The sequence below is a fragment of the Oncorhynchus clarkii genome, chromosome 6 (genome assembly GCF_045791955.1).
Source record: "Oncorhynchus clarkii lewisi isolate Uvic-CL-2024 chromosome 6, UVic_Ocla_1.0, whole genome shotgun sequence".
NCBI lineage: Eukaryota > Metazoa > Chordata > Actinopteri > Salmoniformes > Salmonidae > Oncorhynchus > Oncorhynchus clarkii.
In genome coordinates this window covers 28,092,019-28,112,552 of record NC_092152.1, presented here as the reverse complement: position 1 = coordinate 28,112,552, position 20,534 = coordinate 28,092,019, and the positions used below count along the sequence as shown (strand labels likewise).

Below are 20,534 nucleotides of genomic sequence, written 5' to 3'. Positions count from 1 at the left end.
AGTTGAACTCCAGCCGGATAATTGTTTCCATCCCAAGGAGTTGAGGTTGAGGAGATAAGGATGTTTTTGTAGCATGACTGTTTCCAACCCCACGCAGTTACTGTGAGCATTATGCGGTCCAGGGTGTATTCCCCTATAGTGAGAGAGAGTCCAGGGTTTATTCCCCTATAGTGAGAGAGAGTCCAGGGTTTATTCTCCTATAGTGAGAGAGAGTCCAGGGTTTATTCTCCTAGAGCGAGAGAGAGACTCTACATCTAAATGTATCTCTCTTCATAGTCAAGATTCTGTCTCTCAGTCTCTCACTCACTATTTCTTTGACCCTCTCTCAGCCCATCTTCTCTGTCTGCCCTCCCTCCCCCCCTCCACCCCCCCCCCTCCACCCCCCCCCCCCCCTCCCTGCCTCCCCCCCTCCCTCCATCCGTCCGTCTGTCTGCCTGTCTGTCTGTCTGTCTCTCTCTCTCTCTCTCACTCTGTTATGTCTCTAAATCTCTGTCACTGTCTGTCTCACTCACTCTTTTTCTCTGTCTCTCAGTCTGTCCCTCTCTCGCACAATGACAAAAGTGAGAAGGATCATGGAAACCTTGTCATTTATTTCAGTTGTACAGTCAGTCATATGTTTAGTGAAAGGTTTGTAGAGGTACACATTGTCAGAATTCATAATGACTTAGTTCATGACAATATTCAAGGTTCTTTTTTGGAATCACATCAATCTCATTCACTGCTTCGTCATCACACAATAAATAAGTTATGAGCTGCATGAGATGCAAGCGATGGTTACTAGATCTTATGGGTCAAAGCAATGTCTGTCGTCAGTGACTTAGGGCAGAGATGCATATTTTTCTGCTGTGTGTACGAAGTACAATGAGAATGTATTTGGCTGTATGTCAGTACACCTGATGATGGTACATTTTGTGTGGCTGATGCTCCAAATGGTCTTAGCTTTTCATAGGTTGACATTGGTAGTCCTTGACTTATATTCATGACTGTTTATTGCAAACAATATCTTGAGTTACATATCACTTTTTATAAAATAGGGACAGTACCAGTCAAAAGTTTGGACACGCCTACTCATTCAAGGGATTTTCTTTATTTGTACTATTTTCTACATTGTAGAATAATAGTGAAGATGTCAAAACTATAAAATAACACATATGGAATCATGTAGTAATCAAAAAAAGGTTAAACAAATCCAAATATATTTTATATTTGAGATTCTTCAGCCACCCTTGATGACAGCTTTTAGCCACCCTTGATGACAGCTTTTGCACACTGTTGGCATTCTCTCAACCAGCTTCATGAGGTAGTCACCTGGAATGCATTTCAATTAACAGGTGTGCCCTGTTAAAAGTACATTTGTGGAATTTCTTTCCTTAATGCGTTTGAGCCAATCAGTTGTGTTGTGACGAGATAGGGGTGGTATTCAGAAGATAGCCCTATTTGGTAAAACCAAGTCCATAATATGGCAAGAACAGCTCAAATAAGCAAATGGAAATGACATTCCATCATTACTTTAAGACATGAAGGTCAGTCAATGCGGAACATTTCAAGGACTTTGAAAGTGTCTTCAAGTGCAGTCACAAAAACCATGAAGTGCTATGATGAAACTGGCTCTCATGAGGACCGCCACAGAAAATGAAGACCCAGAGTTATCTCTGCTGCAGCCTCGGAAATTGCAGCCCAAATAAATGCTTCACAGAGTTCAAGTAACAGACACATCTCAACATCAACTGTTCAGAGGAGACTGTGTGAATCAGGCCTTCATGGTTGAATTTCTGCAAAGAAACCACTACTAAAGGACACCAATAAAAAGACGAGACTTGCTTGGGCCAAGAAACACGAGCAATGGACATTAGACCGGTTTAAATCTGTAATTTGGTCTGGGTCCAAATTTGAGATTTTTGGTTCCAACCGCCGTGTCTTTCTGAGATGCAGAGTAGGTGAACGGATGATCTCCGCATGTGTGGTTCCCACCGTGAAGCATGGAGGAGGAGGTGTGATGGTGTGGGGGTGTTTTGCTGGTGACGCTGTCAGTGATTTATTTAGAATTCATGGCACACTTAACCAGCATGGCTACCACAGCATTCTGCAGCGATACACCATCCCATCTGGCTTGCAGTTAGTGGGACTATCATTTATTTTTCAACAGAACAATGACCCAACACATCTCCAGGCTATGTAAGAGCTATTTGGCCAAGAAGGAGAGTGATGGAGGGCTGCATCAGATGACCTGGCCTCCACAATCACCCGACCTCAACCCAATTGAGATGGTTTGGGATGAGTTGGACCGCAGAGTGAAGGAAAAGCAGCCAACAAGCGCTCAGCATATGTGGGAACTCCGTCAAGACTGTTGAAAAAAAAGCATTTCAGGTGAAGCTGGTAGAGAGAATGCCAAGAGTGTGTAAAGCTGTCATCAATGCAAAGGGTGGCTACTATGAATTTATTTAGATTTGTTTAACACTTTTTTGGTTACTACATGATTCCATATGTGTTATTTCATAGTTATGATATCTTCACTATTATTCTAGAACATAGACAATAGTAAAATAAAGAAAAACTTTTAAATGAGTAGGTGTGTCCAAACTCTTGACTGGTACTGTATGTTAATGGGTCTGGTTATTACCAGTGTTATTTAGGCAGATCACTTGATAAGAACACTTATATTTCAAGTGCAGTTAATTAGGTTGATTTGGCAGTGAAGAGGTTAATGACATGAACACTGAATAGAAAATGTGTTGCTACACTATGGACATTACTGGAGAGTAAAGACATTTAACATGATATTCCTGTGTTAAGTTGACAAGTTTTGCATGTGCAGATAGTGAGGATATAATAAATAAATAACTTTGCATTAGATAATGTACACCATTTATTCTGACTGCCCACTTTACACCAGAGGTCACACACATTGTGCATGAATATCTACGGTGTATTACTGTTACACATCTGCAATCATTCCTGGTTGTAAAGAAAGAGTCCATCCTATTGTACACAGTATGCTGTGAGCGTGTTGTTGGCAGACAAGGCCAGGATACCTCAGTCCATGATGATGGTTTAATGCTGGGTTGCAGTGAACCGTCTTCCTCAGGGTGCTGTGTTGACACAGTTAGTCTTCAAGTCTTGTGATCTGGACCTTTAAACTGGTGCCGCTCCCAAATATCCAGGCCAGCCAACCCAAACTGCCCAGTCCAGTTCTCCTCCTCGGGGTTTTGTAAATCTTCCTTGCCCATATTCACCAGGGCCAGTGCATCTGCATTATTAGGTTGTTCTTCGTGCAGTCTCATCTTAGCCATTCCAATCTCTGCTCAGTCAGTTGTGAACATCACTGTTGGGGTTGGCCTTTTGATGTTTTTAATTTCTTGAGATTTGTTTCCAAATCTTTCACCCATCCTGTAATGTGAAACTGAGTGAATAAGGATAAATTAGAATTTTTGGGCTCATATTCCTGTCATTTTCATATTCTGAGACACTGTCATATTCCAGACTTTGTTAAAGCCTATAATTCACTGTGAACTAAGAATGTAATTTTGGTTAATGAGAATTTATTTAGAGGAATGTTGATGCCCTATTAGCCAAAATATACAGTGAGGGAAAAAAGTATTTGATCCCCTGCTGATTTTGTCCCACTGACAAAGAAATGATCAGTCTATAATTTGAATGGTAGGTTTATTTGAACAGTGAGAGACAGAATAACAACAACAAAAAATCCAGAAAAACTCATGTCAAAAATGTTATAAATTGATTTGCATTTTAATGAGGGAAATAAGTATTTGACCCTTCTACAAAACATGACTTAGTACTTGGTGACAAAACCCTTGTTGGCAGTCACAGAGGTCAGACGTTTCTTGTAGTTGGCCAACAGGTTTGCACACATCTCAGGAGGGATTTTGTCCCACTTTGCAGATCTTCTCCAAGTCATTAAGGTTTCGAGGCTGATGTTTGGCAACTCAAACCTTCAGCTCCCTCCACAGATTTTCTATGGGATTAAGGTCTGGAGACTGGCTAGGCCACTCCAGGAATTTAATGTGCTTCTTCTTGAGCCACTAATTTGTTGCCTTGGCCGTGTGTTTTGGGTCATTGTCATGCTAGAATATACATCCACGACCCATTTTCAATGCCCTGGTTGAGAGAAGGAGGTTCTCACCCAAGATTTAACAGTACATGGCCCGTCCATCGTCCCTGTGATGCGGTGAAGATGTCCTGTCCCCTTAGCAGAAAAACACCCCCAAAGCATAATGTTTCCACCTCCATGTTTGACGGTGGGGATGGTTTTCTTGGGGTCATAGGCAGCATTCCTCCTCCTCTAAACACGGCGAGTTGAGTTGATGCCAAAGAACTCCATTTTGGTCTCATCTAACCACAACACTTTCACCCAGTTGTCCTCTGAATCATTCAGATGTTCATTGGCAAACTTCAGATGGGAGGCCTCCCGGGTGGCGCAGTGGTTAAGGGCGCTGTACTGCAGCGCCAGCTGTACCATCAGAGTCCTGGGTTCGCGCCCAGGCTCTGTCGTAACCGGCCGCGACCGGGAGGTCCGTGGGGCGACGCACAATTGGCCTAGCGTCGCCCGGGTTAGGGAGGGCTTGGTCGGTAGGGGTGTCCTTGTCTCATCGCGCACCAGCGACTCCTGTGGCGGGCTGGGCGCAGTGTACGCTAGCCAAGGTGGCCAGGTGCACGGTGTTTCCTCCGGCGCATTGGTGCGGCTGGCTTCCGGGTTGGATGTGCGCTGTGTTAAAGAAGCAGCGGCTTGGTTGGTTGTGTATCGGAGGACGCATGACTTTCAACCTTCGTCTCTCCCGAGCCCGTACGGGAGTTGTAGCGATGAGACAAGATAGTAGCTACTACAACAATTGGATACTACGAAATTGGGGAGAAAAAGGGGTAAAAATTCAAAAAAATAAATAAATAAATAAAACTTCAGATGGACATGTATATGTGCTTTCTTGAGCAGGGGGACTTTGCGGGCGCTTCAGGATTTCAGTCCTTCACGGTGTAGTGTGTTACCAATTGTTTTCTTGGTGACTATGGTCCCTGCTGCCTTGATATCACTGACAAGATCCTCCCGTGTAGTTCTGGGCTGATTCCTCACCGTTCTCATGATCATTGCAACTCCACGAGGTGAGATCTTGCATGGAGCCCCAGGCCTTTTATTTTGTGTTTCTTCCATTTGCGAATAATCGCACCAACTGTTGTCACCTTCTCACCAAGCTGCTTGGCGATGGTCTTGTAGCCCATTCCAGCCTTGTGTAGGTCTACAATCTTGTCCCTGACATCCTTGGAGAGCTCTTTGGTCTTGGCCATGGTGGAGAGTTTGGAATCTGATTGATTGATTGCTTCTGTGGACAGGTGTCTTTTATATAGGTAACACTCCCTTTAAGAGTGTGCTCCTAATCTCAGCTCGTTACCTGTATAAAAGACACCTGGGAGCCAGAAATCTTTCTGATTGAGAAGGGGTCAAATACGTATTTCTCTCATTAAAATGTAAATCAATTTATAACATTTTTGACATGCGTTTTTCTGGATTTCGTTGTTGTTATTCTGTCTCTCACTGTTCAAATAAACCTACCATTAAAATTATAGACTGATCATTTCTTTGTCAGTGGGCAAACGTACAAAATCAGCATGGAATCAAATACTTTTTTCCCTCACTGTACTATTGCTTTGCAATATCAGACTTGTTTGTTGTTTATCCCATCTTCCCATGAAATCCCAAGCACATGTTCTTTACTATTAAAACATCTAGACAAGAAGGCCAACTAACTGTCTCATCAGGAGATTATGTGTTTGTTTGACTTGGCAAATGCACAGTGGGAGAGATGACTCTAACATGGTGGAAGGAGGTTGAAATGTGTAACCCACATTACCATATTGAACATTATGTGATTTGGGTTCACTTCAGACTGGGGAACAATAACAGTTCGTTTTACTGCTTATTTGATTTTGAGCTTTTGAATGTGTCTATCCTGATTGATTAATGTCCTTCCTATTCCCATCAATCACTTCATGGTAGTGTGTACTCTTAAGGTTTCTCTTTCCCACAAACATACTCCCTGCTCAACCAATAATTTTTTCAAAATGCCAGAGATTCTGATCCTATCAACTGTACAGTGCATGTCTACACAGGAAAATATAAACAATGCCCACCATTGCTTTGTTGGAGAAATCTAGAGAAGTACCCTCATCCCTTATACAGCAAGTATTGTACTTTCACGTGGACTTCTGAGGGAAAGAATTGCCTGTGCAGTTTAAAACTTTGTTAAGTCTCATGCAGGGACATCCATCATTTCAGTAAAGTGTACTTTCTTTTACAGTACCTGTCAACAGGGTAAAGTGTACTTTCTTTTACAGTACCTGTCAACAGGGTAAAGTGTACTTTCTTTTACAGTACCTGTCAACAGGGTAAAGTGTATTTTCTTTTACAGTACCTGTCAACAGGGTAAAGTGTACTTTGTGGTCAGAAAGTGAGGTATGGCCCTTGGGAGGTTTGGGGCCAAAGGGATTATTTTGTAAAAATATGTTGATTCCAATGATTGATGGCATTAAAATATTTCAATCAAGTTGTTTGCAGTGTCTTAAGAACCACCTGGAGCACATATGGTTCCTTAAAATTAAGAACCTTCGAACGCGTAGATCTTTCTCTCCGGTCATTACTATCAATGGTACAGTAAGTATGAAAGAAACAATCGATGAGATAAAGTTGATGTAAGTTACTTGCCAATTTCTTTAAACTTTACTCAGCTGTAGACAGCGAAGTAAAACTTTGGCTTAACATTTGGATTTGTCCCATAGTGAACTGCTTACTCAACTCCCACCATTTTCTTCTTGATGCTTTAGATGTAGGATTTGATCAGATACTCACATTACCATGCTCCTCTTATCCTGTTCCTCGTTTTATGTTCTCCGAGGTTTGATCCCATCCTAATCCAACAAAAGACTCCTAATCGATATTGTGCAGGTCTCAGTTATTGTCAGTGCTCACATATAAAAAGGGTAATGCTTGGTCTGTTATGGTCGTCTGCACATATAAAGAGCTCTTTTGCAATGGCCACTCTGAGAACGACATTTACATTTTGCAATTGTTCTTTGTATGGAATCCTGACCATACTTTTGATATACAATACTTGTCACTGGCTGTAATCTGAAAAAGTGACCATTGTGTTAAAGATTGTACAATGTGATTTATTTGAGACCGAATGGAAAGGCTTAGCCTTAGTGCATTCATCTGTCAGCAGATCAATTTCCTGTTTCACTGGTTATTTTTTGTGACTATCCTGCATGCCTGTAGTATAACTGGAATGCATGTGTAGTGTATTTCATGCAGCATTGATCCTGTCATGAGAAAAATCAATTCATATATTAACTGTTATGACTAGCCTTTCTAAACATTGACTGTACTTACAATGGCATTTTACAGTTGATAATGCTGTTTAACTGACAAATGATCTAAAACAGAGTACAATGTATTTGTTTATTCATATCAATACATCGCTGCATTCCAGTCTACAGGGGCAGGGATGTAGATTTCACACTTAGCTGTGTGGCATTACACACTCAGCATGCAGTTCTATTAAAGGACTCAGGCATCACCAATGTCTGTTAAAAATAGTTCTGGTGGCACCTAAAGTGTGTATAAATGTTTTACTCAGTCATTTGGAGCAATAAGCCAATTTTGGCAGGTGCTCTGAGTCACTCAGTATATTAGGCAGGCCTGCAGATGGACATATTTCCACCGCCTCTACGCTTGGTGGATTCTATCCAAAAGCTATTTCTTGCCTGATATAGTTGCCATGCCAAACAAATGGAAGCTGAAAGTTCAGAGGGGGAAAAGTGTAATGTGTCTGAGCAATTCAATTTGCTTTGAACATAAGCATTTGAGAGTTGAGTTCACACTGCCACAACATGTTGGCCTTCATTACTTGTTGTGATGCCTCGTGAGTGCTATTTCACAAAAGCAATTACTGAACTGAATATAGGTGCTGCACAGAAACTTCTTAACCTAGGATTTCTGTGGATTTCATGTGATATCCTTGCGATGTGAGTTCTAGGAATCTTTCATCTGCTGTATTTTGGGAGGGAGATTTGATAATCATGCCTGACACACTACATGTTTATTTTGAGGGACGTGGTGTTTGGATCATGCCTCAGTCTCAGTTGCTTGGTAGCATACAGAAAGAGAGTTTACTCCATCAGCCATCAGATGGACATTACTGTTCCAGACACAGCCCACAAAGAATTTCAACAGAAAGCTGCAATAGGTTCCCCTTTCTAAAGCCCTGGTATGACTCTGTCAGATGGCAATTTAAGCCATAACCTTTTAGTGCCTGGGCAAACACAAAAGTCAGTGCCACTTAGCTAATGATTGCAAAGCCATTATAAAACCAACCTCTCTTCTAACATTGAGGCTCTGAATTTTTTATGCTTAATAAGTATGATAATCAAACATGACATTTTTTGTGATAACGGCGTCTTTCTATTATACAGTCTTCCTCCTTTTGTCCCATGGCTGAACTGAACTATTCTATCTCAGTTTGGCTCCAGTGTTAACAAAACAGCTATGCACTCTTTGCTGAATGGTTCAATTGAAGATAACAATGAAATGGTGCTCCAGAAATCAAACTTGCAATATTGATTGTGTTGGCCTTGTATAATCAAACAATACAACAATACATTATTAATTTATTTATTTATTCAATTTTACCCCCCTTTTTTTCTCCCCAATTTTGTGGTATCCAATTGTTTAGTAGCTACTATCTTGTCTCATCGCTACAACTCCCGTACGGGCTCGGGAGAGACGAAGGTTGAAAGTCATGCATCCTCCGATACACAACCCAACCAAGCCGTACTTCTTCTTAACACAGCGCGCATCCAACCCGGAAGCCAGCCGCCAGAAACACCAGAAACACCGTGCACCTGGCAACCTTGGTTAGCGCGCACTGCGCCCAGCCCGCCACATGAGTCGCTGGTGCGCGATGAGACAAGGATATCCCTACGACGCTGTGCCAATTGTGCGTCGCCCCACGGACCTCCCCGTCCCAGCCGGTTACGACAGAGCCTTGGCGTGAACCCAAAGTCTCTGGTGGCCCTTAACCACTGCACCACCCGAGAGGCCGTATCTTTATTTTTTTCAGGCCTAAGCCTTTTCTCAAATATAAATAAAATCAAACCCTGCTCTAGAATTCTAAAGTTCTTCATGGCATTTAGCTTCCAGGAGTTGACAACTATGGCTGCATTTACACCTACAGCCCAATGCTGTTCTTTTGCCACTAATTGGTCTTTTGACAAATCAGATCACATCGTTTGCCAATCATTGGTCTTTTGAAGTGTTGACTCAAAATTAATCATTATTTTTTTCTGAAAACAAATACGCCACTGCCGTGCTTAAAGATAAGATTGACACATAGGAATGTGTGTTCTATCACTAAGTGTTTTCCTTTCTCATTACAGTCTTATCACCTTCCCCCTGACCCATCCCGAGCAGGCCACTGCTTATGAAAGAGAATGAGTGTGTGATAACTTTTACAAGAGGCTGTATGTAGCGCTGCCGCATCATGAGGACTAATGCAGTAGCAGCTGTCACTCTATAGATCTCCAAAAAACATTACTGTTTGTTATGAGAAATTCTGAGGACATAAACAGATTTGCTTATTTTGCTGCTATGCGTGCTAGTTAAAAGACTACCATATGGAATTAACCATTTCCATGTCCTATTCCGTAAATGTCCTATTCCTATACTACATGTCCAATTCCTATACTATGTCCTATTCCTATATTACATGTCTTATTCCTATACTACATGTCCTATTCCTATATTACATGTCTTATTCCTATACTACATGTCCTATTCCTATTCTGTACATGTCCTATTCCTATACTACATGTCCTATTCATATACTACATGTACTATTCATACACTACATGTCCTATTCCTATACTACATGTCCTATTCCGTACATGTCCTATTCCTATACTACATGTACTATTCATACACTACATGTCCTATTCCGTACATGTCTTGTTCATATAACTTACATGTCCTATTCCTATACTACATGTCCTATTCCTATACTACATGTCCTATTCCTATTCCTATACTACATGTACTATTCATACACTACATGTCCTATTCCTATACTACATGTCCTATTCTGTACATGTCCTATTCCTATACTACATGTACTATTCATACACTACATGTCCTATTCCGTACATGTCCTATTCCTATACTACATGTCCTATTTACCTATACTACATGTCCTATTCATATACTACATGTACTATTCATACACTACATGTCCTATTCCTATACTACATGTCCTATTCCGTACATGTCCTATTCCTATACTACATGTACTATTCATACACTACATGTCCTATTCCGTACATGTCCTATTCCTATACTACATGTCCTATTCCGTACATGTCCTATTCCTATACTACATGTACTATTCATACACTACATGTCCTATTCCGTACATGTCCTATTCCTATACTACATGTCCTATTCCGTACATGTCCTATTCATATACTACATGTACTATTCATACACTACATGTCCTATTCCGTACATGTCTTATTCATATATCTTACATGTCCTATTCCTATACTACATGTCCTATTCCTATACTACATGTCCTATTCCTACACTACATGTCCTATTCCATACATGTTCTATTAATATACTACATTTCCTATTCCTATACTACATGTCCTATTCCTGTACTACATTTCCTATTCCTATTCCACATGTCCTATTCCATACATGTCCTATTCATATACTACATGTCAAATTCATACAGTAAATGGAATTCATGAAATGGGGTAAGCCTAACGGAAAATGTAGAAAACATCCACCCAGACAACATGGTGCATACGTGACAGAAACTCAAAGTAAGCCACTGTGCCTACTTATATGGGCAGCCGACTGCGTGCCTAGAGGTCTGTCACGTAAATAAAACATCTGTTGATGACAGCTAACCTACACAACGCTGCACTGCTATCTGTTGCTCTGTGTTGGGTGCTTATCTTTCTCTACCCCATGCTCAGCACTATCAGTATCACATTTGAGAGAACAAATAATTACCATGAATTGCCCATGTGGCATCGACTTTGTCAAGAACAATGTATAAGCAGTCATTTGAACAAAGCTCAGACTATTCCCTATTTAGGGCTGTTTGTCATGCACTTTAATAAGAATAGTTATTAATTGTTAGTATTGTCCCACTGACGTTTCAAAGACCTCTCAACCATTATGAGACAGTGAAGTACCCCTCATGTGCATTTTATCAGTAGGCCTATGGTCTCATGAGTCTTCTCAAGTACCTCCTGTGGATAGGACAGGTACCCTCAGGGGTTCTAGTACCCCGGTTGGGAATCACTGTCCTAGCCTAACCACAGATCCCTGATTCATGCCGTGTCTTAGCCTAGCTGCCCTGCCTGCCGAGCTAATATGGTGCACACGCTTTATCATCCACATTCGATATACTGTCAAAGCCACGGCCCAGTTTGTCTGAGACACATTGATCTTCCTGACATTATCAAATCTATCTCAAAGCATTGCAGTGCCGGTGTGAGTAGTATTACACTGAGCTATAGCCTTCTTTCTCAGGCTGAACTGGACAGGCTCTGCTACTTTTAAGGAATACTTTATGTGCTCTTAAAATGTCTCCCATGTTCCTGCCCAACTGATTGGCTCTATCTGTAAAAGACCTCAGAGATGGCAGCATAAAAAAAAGCGTCTGCTAAATAACATGTATCTAGAAACAAATGTGACGATACAAATGAACTGTTTGGATAAATAAAAGCCTACTTTCACACTTCTCAGGTTAGTTTTCCTTTGTAGTTTTATACTTTGTTATTTAATAAATATTTGTTGTTATTCAATTGCCAACGTGTCCCTTGCTTGTCACCATCTAAGAGCCAGGTTGTGACATATGGTTGAAGTTGTTAGAGGGAATTGGTAGTCATTAAAAAGGAAACCTGATCCCAGCATCTGTATAGTGTATGGAGTGACTCTGCAAATTGGATTGGTTTGGTAAGACATGTTTAGCAGTCCAACTGTAACCAAACCGTGTGCTCCCTTCGCCTATTTGTCTTGTAAATAGCGTCTCCCAGTGAGTGGAAGTCTTGTGGCCCAGTGATAAAGCTTTATCAGCTGCGGGTGGTGTTGGACAGGCTGCAGAGGGGCCCCAGCAGAGGCATAAAAACCACTCAACTATTGGGAAGCTTCTCTATACAGGCTAAACATTGATCAGCTCATGTTGCTCTGCATGAGACATTCACACTTTCATTTGGTAAAGTTTGGACATACTTTACTGTCGTGTATTTTTATAATGCAGTCCTTTTTCATCAAAGATGTTATATTCATGTTTTCTTAGCTGTATTAACCTTCAGGTTCTAAATTGATAATCAACTGGTAGTTAAGGTCCCACAACACAGTAAGATCTGGTGTTAAAGAGCATGGTAGCGTACAGCTACATATACAAATCAAATCAAACTTTATTTGTCACATGCGCCGAAAACAAGTGTAGACCTTATCATGAAATGCTTACTTACAAGACCTTAACCAACAGTGCAGTTCAAGAAGAAAATATTTACCAAATAAAGTAAAGAATAATCAAAAGTAACACAAAATAACAACAACGAGGCTATATACAGGTGGTACCGGTACAGAGTCAGTGTGCGGGGGTACAAGATAGTTGAGGTAATTTGTACAAGTGGTGAAGTGACATAGATAATAATTAGCGAGTAGCAGCAGTATCAATGTAAATAGTCCGGTGGCCATTTCATTAATTGTTCAGCAGTCTTATGGCTTGGGGGTAGAAGCTGTTAAGGTACCTTTTGGTCCTAGACTTGGTACTCTGGTACCACTTGCCATGTGGTAGCAGAGTAAACAGTCTGTGACTTGGGTGACTGGAGTCTCTGACAATTTTATGGGCTTTCCTCTGACACTGCCTATTATATAGGTCCTGGATGGCAGGAAGCTTGGCCACAGTGATGCACTAGATTGTACGCACTACCCTCTGTAGTGCCTTACGGTCAGATGCCAAGCAGTTGCCATACCAGGCGGTGATGCAACCGGTTAGGATAATCTCGATGGTGCAGCTGTAGAACGTTTTGAGGATCTGGGGACCCATGCCAAATCTTTTCAGTCTCCTGAGGGGGAATAGGTTTTGTTGTGCCCTCTTCATGACTGTCTTGGTGTTTGGACCATGATAGTTTGTTGGTGATGTGGACACCAAGGAACTTGAAACTCTCGACCCGCTCCACTACAGCCCCGTCAATGAGAATGGGGGCCTGTTTCACCCTCCTTTTCCTGTAGTCCACGATCAGCTCCTTTGTTTTGCATTGAGGGAGAGGTTGTTGTCCTGGCACCACACTGCCAGTTCTCTGACCTCCTCCCTATAGGCTGTCTCATCTTTGTCACTGATCAGGCCTACCATTGTTGTCGTCAGCAAACTTAATGCTGGTGTTGGAGTCATGTTTAGCCACGCAGTCGTGGGTGAACAGGGAGTACAGGAAGGGACTAAGTACAACCCCCCGAGGGGCCCCATTGTTTAGGATCAGCATGGCAGACATGTTGTTGCCTACCCTTACCACCTGGGGGAGGCCATTCAGGAAGTCCAGGATCCAGTTGCAGAGGGAGGTGTTTAGTCCCGGGGCCCTTAGCTTAGTGATGAGCTTCGTGGGCACTATGGTGTTGAACGCTGAGCTGTAGTCAATGAACAGCATTCTCACATAGGTGTTCCTTTTGTCCAGGTGGGAAAGGGCAGTGTGGAGTGCGATTGAGATTGTGTCATCTGTGGATCTGTCGGGGTGGTATGCGAATTGGAGTGGGTTTAGGGTATCCGAGAGGATGCTGTTGATGTGAGCCATGACCAGCCTTTCAAAGCACTTCATGGCTACTGACATGCTACGGGGCGGTAATCATTTAGGCAGGTTACCTTCGCTTACTTGGGCACAGGGACTATGGTGGTCTGCTTGAAACATGTAGGTATTACAGACTTGGTCAGGGAGAGGTTGAAAATGATAGTGAAGACACTTGCCAGTTGGTCCGCGCATGCTTTCAGTACACGTCCTGGTAATCCGTCTGGCCCCGTGGCTTTGTGAATGTTGACCTGTTTAAAGGTCTTGCTCACATCGGCTACTGAGAGCGTTATCACACAGTCATCCAGAACAGCTGATGCTCTTGTGCATGCTTCAGTGTTGCTTGCCTCGAAACGAGCATAAAAGGCATTTAGCTCGTCTGGTAGGCTTGTGTCACTAGGCAGCTCGCGTCTGGGTTTCCGTTTGTAGTCCATAATAGTTTTCGAGCCCTGCCACATCCGACGAGTATCAGAGCCGGTGTAGTAGGATTCAATGTTAATCCTGTATTGATTTTGCTTGTTTGATGGTTCGTCTGAGGGCATAGCGGGATTTCTTATAAGTGTCCAGATTAGTGTCCCTCTCCTTGAAAGAGGCAGCTCTGGCATTTAGCTCGATGCAGATGTTGGCTGAAATACATGGCTTCTGGTTGGGATATGTACGGTCACTGTGGGGACTACGTCGTCGGTGCAATTATTGATGAAGCCGATGTCTGAGGTGGTATACTCTTCAATGCCATTGGATAAACACGGCTACATATACAGTTACATATACAGCTACATATACAGTTACATATACAGCTACATATACAGTTACATACAGTATACAGTTACACATACAGCTACATGTACAGTTACATACAGTATACAGTTACATATACAGCTACATATACAGTTACATACAGTATACAGTTACATATACAGCTACATGTACTTCTACATATACGACTACATATACAACTACATATACAACTACATATACAGCTACATATACAGCTACATATACAGCTACATATACAGCTACATATACAGCTACATATACAGCAACATATACAGCTACATATACAGCTACAGAAGCACAAAATTACTGATGTGGATTTGATATTTGTTGCTTAGAGAAAAACCGTGGACATCTGATAGTAATTTGTATAAAGTAGACATGAGCTGGATTCAAAGATGGATTACAGGTAACATAATATGGTACCAGCAACTAGTTCATCTACCGTGTTTAAACAAACTACTTTGATATTTATGGATCAAGATAATGGAAATATAAATATTACATTTCACATTATGTTCCAATGTTATATTCCCACATCAGCTTATCTTTGAATATGTAAGCATTGAGTGTATTTATTTATTGTACATGGTTCTGCCAAATCTATTTTAGTCGGACACAGCACCTTGATGTATTCAGAACATATCCAAATATGGATTCTCCCTGATATTCAACATGCATGCCCAGTGAGCTCTATGAAACATGTGAGGGAAAGATTCAAGAGATTGTTTGATTACCAAAAACATTTCCCGTTTCCCAATGGTATACCGCTAAAACTACAGATACGATCCTAATCATGCCCTCTGGATTGCAGCAGTTCAACCCCCGTTGATGTGATTGTATTCTTCCATTTTTATTTTCATTCTTAAATAGAGATGCATTGAATGATTGACAGCACACACACACACACACACACACACACACACACACACACACACACACACACACACACACACACACACACACACACACACACACACACACACACACACACACACAAACACAAACACAAAACTTGTAAACACTTGTAAAATGCTTATTTAACTTATGGTAGTGTATTGCAACAATATTACAGGAAAATATCAGATATCAATAGGCCTACATTGAAAAGACAATTAGGACTTAACTGAAAATGTATAGCATCTACATAATTTATATTCCTGTACTTTGGTTGATTTCATTTCATTGCCCATACTATTTGGTCTGTCTTTATTTTACAAGCAAAACTTTTCAGTTCAGAGCTTGCGTTGGTTTACAGTATGCTTGCATTTTTTTGTCATAAAACTGTCATCTTTAAATCAATTTTAAAGTGTTTTTTTCTTTAATACTTAACTGAAATAATATTATGTCACTCAACTTTTTTTTCTCATTTTGATACGGGAGGGTTGAGAATTAGTCGCCTTGCATGACAACAAAAAGCTTGTCTTTCACAGTTTTGGGATTTCTAAACATTAAAAAGGTTCCTCTGACAGTATTTGATGGTATTAAGAGAGAAATAGGGATATTTGAAGTTCAGAGTGTCCTACTTAACAAAAGATGTGTTGTGACTTCTCAGATCATTCTTCACAGCTGTAGACCGCTAAAGATAAGAGGAGCCCTAAAGTTTAAGAAAACTATTTAATGCTCACATGTCAGACCACTGATGCAATATTTTTCTTCTACTACCACAGACATTACACATTTACGCAGATTCCCAAACATACTGCCTGTCCTGTGGGCAATAGACTAAAACTTTTATCAGAGCTAAAATGTGCACAAGCATTTCATTTTGACCACACTGAGCACCTTAGACATGGACCATAGTGTCTTCTCAAGATTATCATTACCAAATCTAATAGTGCAAATGCTGAAACGTGAAAATGTGAGTTGGGTCGTTCCACAAAATGAGGGACTTTTGCATCCCTTTGATCTTTTAAGCAGACATTGTGCACCAATATTGAATTTTATATTCAATAAAGTTCCCTTTAAAGACTCAGTACAGTCAAAAACTTGATTTGTTATATTTCCACACTGAGGTTGGAATTTAGTGTGAGGGCTGTTTGAAGATTGGCGCTCAGTAATGTGTTGTATTGGATTTGCACCAAACATAACACTTTGTATTCAGGACAAAACAGTAATTGCTTTGCCACATTTTTTTGCAGTGTTACTTTAGTGCCTTATTGCAAACAGGTTGCATGTTTTGGAATATTTGTATTCTATACAGGCTTCCTTATTTTCACCAATAGTGGAAAAAGTACTCAATTGTCATACTTGAGTAAAAGTATAGATACCTTAATAGAAAGTTGCTCAAGTAAAAGGGAATGTTACCGAGTAAAATAATATTTGAGTAAAAGTCTAAAAGTATTTGGTTCTAAGTATACTTAAGTATCAACAGTAAAATGTGTACATCTTTTCAAATTCCTTATATTAAGCAAAGCAGACGGCACCATGTTCTTGTTTTTAAAATATACGGATAGCCAGGGGCACACTCCATCACTCAGAAATAATTAACAAACGATGCATTTGTGTTTAGTGAGTGCGTCAGATCAGAGGCAGTAGGGATGACCACTTATTCTCTTGATAAGTGTGTGAATTAGACCATTTTCCTGTCCTGCTAATCATTTAAAATGTAACAAGTACTTTTGGGTGTCAAGGAAAATGTAGGGAGTAAGAAGTACATATTTTTTTAGGAATGTAGGGAAGTAAAAGTAAAAGTTGTCAAAAATATAAATGGTAAAGTAAAATACAAAACCCCCCAAAAACTATTTAAATAGTACTAAGTATTTCTACTTAAGTACTTTACGCCCCTGCTTTTCACTCTGTCATTTAGGTTAATATTGTGGATAAACTACAGTGTTGTTGATCCATCCTCAGTTTTCTCCCATCACAGCCATTAAACTCTGTAACTGTTTTAAAGTCACCGTTGCCTCATGGTGAAGTTCCTGAGCAGTGTCCTTCCAAGTGTAATGAATAACTTCACCAGGCTCAAAGGGATATTCAATGTCTTCTTTTCTTTGTTTTTATCCATCTACCAATACTGTAAGTGCCCTTCTTCGCCAGGCATTGGAAAACGTGCCTGGTCTTTGTGGTTGAATATGTGTTTGAAATTCCCTGTTCGATTAAGGGACCTTACAGTATGTGTGTGGTAAAGAGATGAGGTAGTCATTCAACAATCATGTTAAACACTATTATTGCACACAGAGTGAGTCCATGCAACTTATTACGTGCTACTTGTTAAGCAAATGTTTACTCCTGAACTTATTTAGGCTTGCCGTAACAAGCCTAAATAATAATACTTATTGACATTTAAGCTTTTCATTTTTATTCATTTGTAAACATTTCTAAACGTCATTCCTCTTTGACATTATGGGGTATTGTGTGTAGTTATAGGGATACAAAAACTACATTTCATCTATTTTAAATTCAGGCTGTAACACAAGAACATTTGGAACAAGTCAAAGGGTGTGAATACTTTCTGAAGGCACTGTATCTCAAAAGCCACTGAATTGGTGGAAAGACCCAGTTATCTGTGCAATTTTTTTTTAATGCATTGTTTATAGTATTTTACTGCATGGAATGAGAAAATGTAGTGTGCAAAATTTGAAATCATAACAAGAAGAAACTTACAATTAATTTTCTGGTTCTGAGAAGTCACTGAACTGTGTGATGCCGTTGGAGTGTGGGGGTCCTGGGGAAGGTTCCAAACTCTTATAGCTGCTCTGACTGCTGGCCATGCTCTCTTCACCCTCAGGCGTGGCAGCAGCAGGGGGCTTCTGAAAAGAGGCCGCCCCTGCCTCAGCCGAACCCAGGAAGCAGGGGCATCGTGTCCGCAGCTCCTTGTAGAAGATGTTAAATCGTGGGGTGGAAAACCAGGGGCAGCCCAGTAGGTTCTTGAAAGCAGTGCGGAACTCAGGGCTTCTGCAGTAGATGATGGGGTTGAGGCCAGAATTGATGTAGCCCAGCCAGTTGAGCAGGCGGAAGATCTCTCCAGGGGGCACATTCCTGTCAAACACGTTGATTATGTTAGCCACAAAGAAAGGCAGCCAGCAGAGGGTGAAGGTGCCCATGATAATGCCCAAGGTCTTGAGGGCCTTGTGCTCCTTGATAACCGTTAGCCGTGAAGGCCTTCGCCTGGAGCTCCTCTTGCGAGCTGAGCTGGTGCTGCTTCTGCTGCAGGAGCCTCCATAGCCCAAGGGCAGGATGTTGTTACTGTGGTGGCTCAGCTGTTGCGTCTGGGGGACTGGGCACTCACTCTGGAAGCGCAGACGGATCTTGTCTATGAGCTGTACCTGTCGTGTGGCTATAAGGAAGACTTTGGCATAGACAAATATCATTATGAGCAAAGGGATGTAGAATGACACTACAGAGGATATAATGGCAAAGGTCCGGTTGATCAAAAAGTCACAGCAGGCAGGGTCCTGATAGCACAGCACGGCCTCCGGGTCATCCTCTGCTCGCCAATACTGGTTCATGATGGGCACAAAGGATATCAGAGCAGACACAATCCAAACCACACACACTATTAACCGGGCACGCCACTTATTAAGCAGAACCTTGTGCCTGAGAGGCCTTGTAATAGCAATATAGCGGTCCACTGCAATCACGCAAAGAGTCTCAATGCTAGCCGTGACACAGAGCATGTCTACGGAGGTCCAGAGCTCACAAGAGGTGTCACTCAGCTGCCAGTTCCCTGTCAGCACTATGGTGGCCCCCAGAGGGACCACCAGGACCCCCATGATGAGGTCAGCACAGGCCAGGGACATGATGAAGATGTTAGTTATAGTCTGTAACTGGGATGTGCGTGCTATAGCGATGATGACCAGCAGGTTGCCCACCACGATGGTCATGATGATGATCACCAGCAGTAATAAACTCCAGGGTCCCGCTGCAGGATGGTAGGGTCCTGTATTGTTGAGGAAGGGGGTCACAGTGCTGTTGACCGCATAGAGCACTGTGCTACTCAAGTTGAAATCCATCTTCATAAGCAGAGAGATACACAAAGTGAAAATATATTTTTCATGTATTAAGGGTAAAAAAATACATTTTGTACTAGCATTTTTAAAGTCAAACTCACAAGAACTTGGTCTCTCTATGTCACATCCTCTCGCTTCTATTCATTCAAAGCAAACGTAAAACAGCTTTCATGTATCACTGGCCAGTGTCCAGATCCTCCAAACACTACCAGTGGTTTATGGATGTCTGTCTCCAAAGACAAAAAAGGTTGGTGAGAAGTTCCTCTAATGTCGCTGACAACAACATGTTGTCTTGTCAGTGCAATGCATCCAAAATGTACAAATTAAAATAAAAAATACTTTACAATCCTTTTTGCTTATTTTGCCTTAGTTTTATACATCCATGGAGAGGATAGTGAAACAAACAACCAATTCAAGAAGTAAAGAAAAACTTTTCAAAAAGAAGGCCAACCCTTATACCTGTGAAATAAATCCAATCATACATATTGTAGTATTTGGCTGGAGCGCTTTTCGCCTTGTGTAATATGAGAGTGATGCCACACTGTCGAGAGCAAGTAGCTGTGACGCTGCTGCAAGAACCACAAAAGTCCACCAAGTAGCTGCCCCTCCCTCTTTGAGTGTTTCTCCCTCCCTATCTCTCCACCCTTCTCTCTCTCTCTCTGTGTGCACTGGCTTTAATCACACCCTAGCTGAGGGAGGAGCTGTGAAGCGTGCCTGCCTGTGTGTACTGAGACACTGCTAGTCAGGGAGCAATCTGCTCATGCTGTACAGTCACTACCACATACTCAATCCCCACTGGGCACACACTGGTTGAATCAACATTGTTTCCACGTCATTTCAATGAAATAACGTTGAACCAATGTGAAATAGATGTTGAATTGACGCCTGTGCCCAGTGTGTAGAATTTGAATTAAACCAATCACAGGCGATTCATGCCTGGAAAACACT

At 41.4% G+C, this 20,534-nt stretch overlaps 1 protein-coding gene across 2 annotated transcripts; it reads right to left on the bottom strand.

Annotated features, from left to right (window-relative positions):
• Positions 1–572: 572 nt before the first annotated feature.
• Positions 573–20,235, bottom strand: LOC139410903 (beta-1 adrenergic receptor-like). 2 transcript variants are annotated; one of them, XM_071156560.1, is made up of 2 exons: positions 18,241–20,195; positions 573–3,400 (listed from the first exon to the last, which is right to left on the bottom strand). In XM_071156560.1, exon 1 carries the CDS (start codon positions 19,593–19,595, stop codon positions 18,243–18,245), a length of 1,353 nt encoding a protein of 450 aa, XP_071012661.1. In that variant the 5' UTR covers positions 19,596–20,195; the 3' UTR covers positions 573–3,400; positions 18,241–18,242. The 2 variants fall into 2 exon arrangements, with proteins under 2 accessions (XP_071012661.1, XP_071012662.1); XM_071156561.1 differs by lacking the exon at positions 573–3,400 and having other exon boundaries at positions 18,140–19,589; positions 19,688–20,235.
• Between the last annotated feature and the right edge of the window lie 299 nt (positions 20,236–20,534).

Coding starts and splice junctions, on each gene's coding strand:
- LOC139410903 (XM_071156560.1), bottom strand. CDS start 19,595: ATGAAGATGGATTTCAACTTGAGTAGCACAGTGCTCTATGCGGTCAAC.